This window comes from Charadrius vociferus, unplaced genomic scaffold, assembly GCF_000708025.1.
Source record: "Charadrius vociferus isolate BGI_N301 unplaced genomic scaffold, ASM70802v2 scaffold436, whole genome shotgun sequence".
Taxonomy (NCBI): domain Eukaryota; kingdom Metazoa; phylum Chordata; class Aves; order Charadriiformes; family Charadriidae; genus Charadrius; species Charadrius vociferus.
Window position 1 is genome coordinate 5,365,094 of NW_009649187.1, and position 2,141 is coordinate 5,367,234.

At 65.7% G+C, this 2,141-nt stretch overlaps 1 protein-coding gene across 1 annotated transcript in view; it reads right to left on the reverse strand.

The window, feature by feature from the left end:
- The window catches only part of NFKB2 (nuclear factor of kappa light polypeptide gene enhancer in B-cells 2 (p49/p100)), a 7,871-nt gene that overhangs the window by 852 nt on the left and 4,878 nt on the right, over positions 1-2,141 (reverse strand). The window contains exons 11-17 of the mRNA XM_009888828.1: positions 1,880-2,062; positions 1,570-1,711; positions 1,305-1,419; positions 899-1,106; positions 639-808; positions 373-475; positions 21-250 (exon numbers count right to left, since the gene is read on the reverse strand). Of these exons, the coding sequence (XP_009887130.1) occupies positions 21-250; positions 373-475; positions 639-808; positions 899-1,106; positions 1,305-1,419; positions 1,570-1,711; positions 1,880-2,062 (1,151 nt within the window). The remainder of the gene's footprint in view (positions 1-20; positions 251-372; positions 476-638; positions 809-898; positions 1,107-1,304; positions 1,420-1,569; positions 1,712-1,879; positions 2,063-2,141) is intronic.

Sequence of the window (2,141 nt, forward strand, 5' to 3'; positions counted from 1 at the left end):
GAACCCAGGGGGGTTTGTACCTTCTGGCTTCGAGTCAGGTCCAGGGCCGTGTGGCAGCGGCGCTGCCTGTGCCCTCCCTGCCCGTGCCCCTGCGTGGGGGGCTCAGGGTTGGTGCCGTGCTCCACGGCCCGGGCCGGCTCCCCCAGCTCCATGGCCAGCTCCTGCTCCTCGGGGTCGGCGTCCGTGTCGCTGCTGGCCTCCGATGAGGATGGGCTCACGGGCTCATCGTTCTCGCACAGCGCATTTGCCCCTGTCAGGGAAGGGTGGACTGAACCCCCAAAAGGGCAGGTCGGCCCAGGGGTCTGCCCTGTGCCTGGGCACCCCCCAGGGCTGCAGGGAGGGGAAAGGAGAGGAGGGAGGGCAGCACCTTACCAGCTTTGAGGAGCAGTTTGGTGAGGGTGGGGGAGCCCAGGCCGGCGGCCAGGTGCAGGGGGGTGTTTCCAGCAAAGGTCCGGCTGTCGAAATCTGCTCCCAGCTATGGAGAAAGATGCGAGGCCATGGAGATGGGCTGCCGGGGCACTGCCCCCCCACCCCATCACTCTAAGACCACAGGAGACCCCCGCACTTTTGCCAGTGCCCTGTGGGAGGCTGAGCCACATCCATGTCCCACAGCCACCAACCCAGCAGCCCCGCCGTACCTTCTTCACCAGGTGGGTGGCCATGTTCAGGTTCTCCATCTCCACGGCGAGGTGCAGCGGGGTCCTCCCACCCTGCCTCTCCACCGCATTCACGTCCGCTCCCTTCCTGACCAGCAGGTCCAGGCAGGCCAAACTCTTTGCCTTCACGGCCAAGTGCACAGGCAGGAGGCCTGCAAGAGGGGGAGAGGCTCAGCAGCCCTCCGGCCGAGCCCACAATGGCACCGCCGAGCTTCTGCCCATCGTCTCCCAGCCCCGCTCACCATGGAAATTGGGCAGGCGGAGCAGGTAAGGGGCAGCCGAGCCCATGTGTGCCAGCAGCGTCCTCAGCATCTCTTCATCGCCAGCCTGGAGCGCCAGGTGCAGCAGGGAATTGCCGTAGCGGTCCAGCATAGTGGGGTCGGCACGGGCTTGCAGCAGGAGCTGGACCACTTGGGGCTGCTTGGTGATGACTGCCAGGTGCAGCGGCGTCTGCGGGAGAGCAACACCTCCTCAGCAGCGGTCGCAGGAGGTGCCGAGTCCCACAGCAGCATCCTTGCCAGCACGGCCACACCGTGGTGTCACCGTGCTCAGCCCTGCAGCCTTCCCTGCAGCAGGAGCAGCAATGGGGTGGGCAAACAGGAGCGAAGCCCAGGTAAAAGAGAACCACCTGCTCCTGCAAATGCGTACCTGCTGCAGGTTGTTGGTGATGTTGATGATCTGCTGGCTGGGGATGCTAACAATGACCTCGATCAGCTGCTTGATCACAGCCGTCTGCTCATGGATAATAGCAAGGTGCAAAGGCCTGTGGAGAGAGCAGGATGGCCCCTGGCTCAGCTCCATGCTTCTCCTGCTCCTCCCTGCCACCTCCCACCCCCCGCGGAGCCCCCATAACGGCTCTGATGGCCAACAACAAGGCTCCCTCACTCTCCCCCCAAACCCCTTGTGCGCTCACGTGTCTCCGTTCTCGTCCTGCGAGGCGGCCAGGTGCCTCTGGACCGCCAGCAGCATGCGGGGGTCGGCGGTGACCGAGTAGTCGAGCAAGGCATGGGCATTGCGACGGGCCAGTGCCAGCATCCACAGCTGGCACAGCTGAGCTGGGGGGGAAGCAGGATGTCACCTCCAGGAGCAGCAGCCACATTCCACCCTCCGCATCCCTCAAAGCATGGAAGAGAGCAGCGCCTGGCCCCAAAAGGTCCCCGACCCATGCCCCCTCTCCCAAGCGATGTCCCCTCAGCCCTCGCTCCAGCCCAGCCTCCTCCTACCGTGCCTCTGCAGCTCCTTGCAGTAGGTGCTCTCCGCAGGCTCCTGCCTGTCGCTCCCAGGCCCCTCCACCTCGGGGCCCTTCATCTGCACACCCCCCTGGTAGCCCCCCACAGGGTGGGGGCCGGGCGAGTAGATGCTGTTGTAGGCCAGCCCGGGGGAGTAGGGGAAACTGAGGTTCCCACCTGCAGAGCAAAGGCAGGGGGGCACAGGTGAGGCCAGAGGGGAGCGGGGAGCCCCCACAGCCACCCAAGAGGGGAAGGG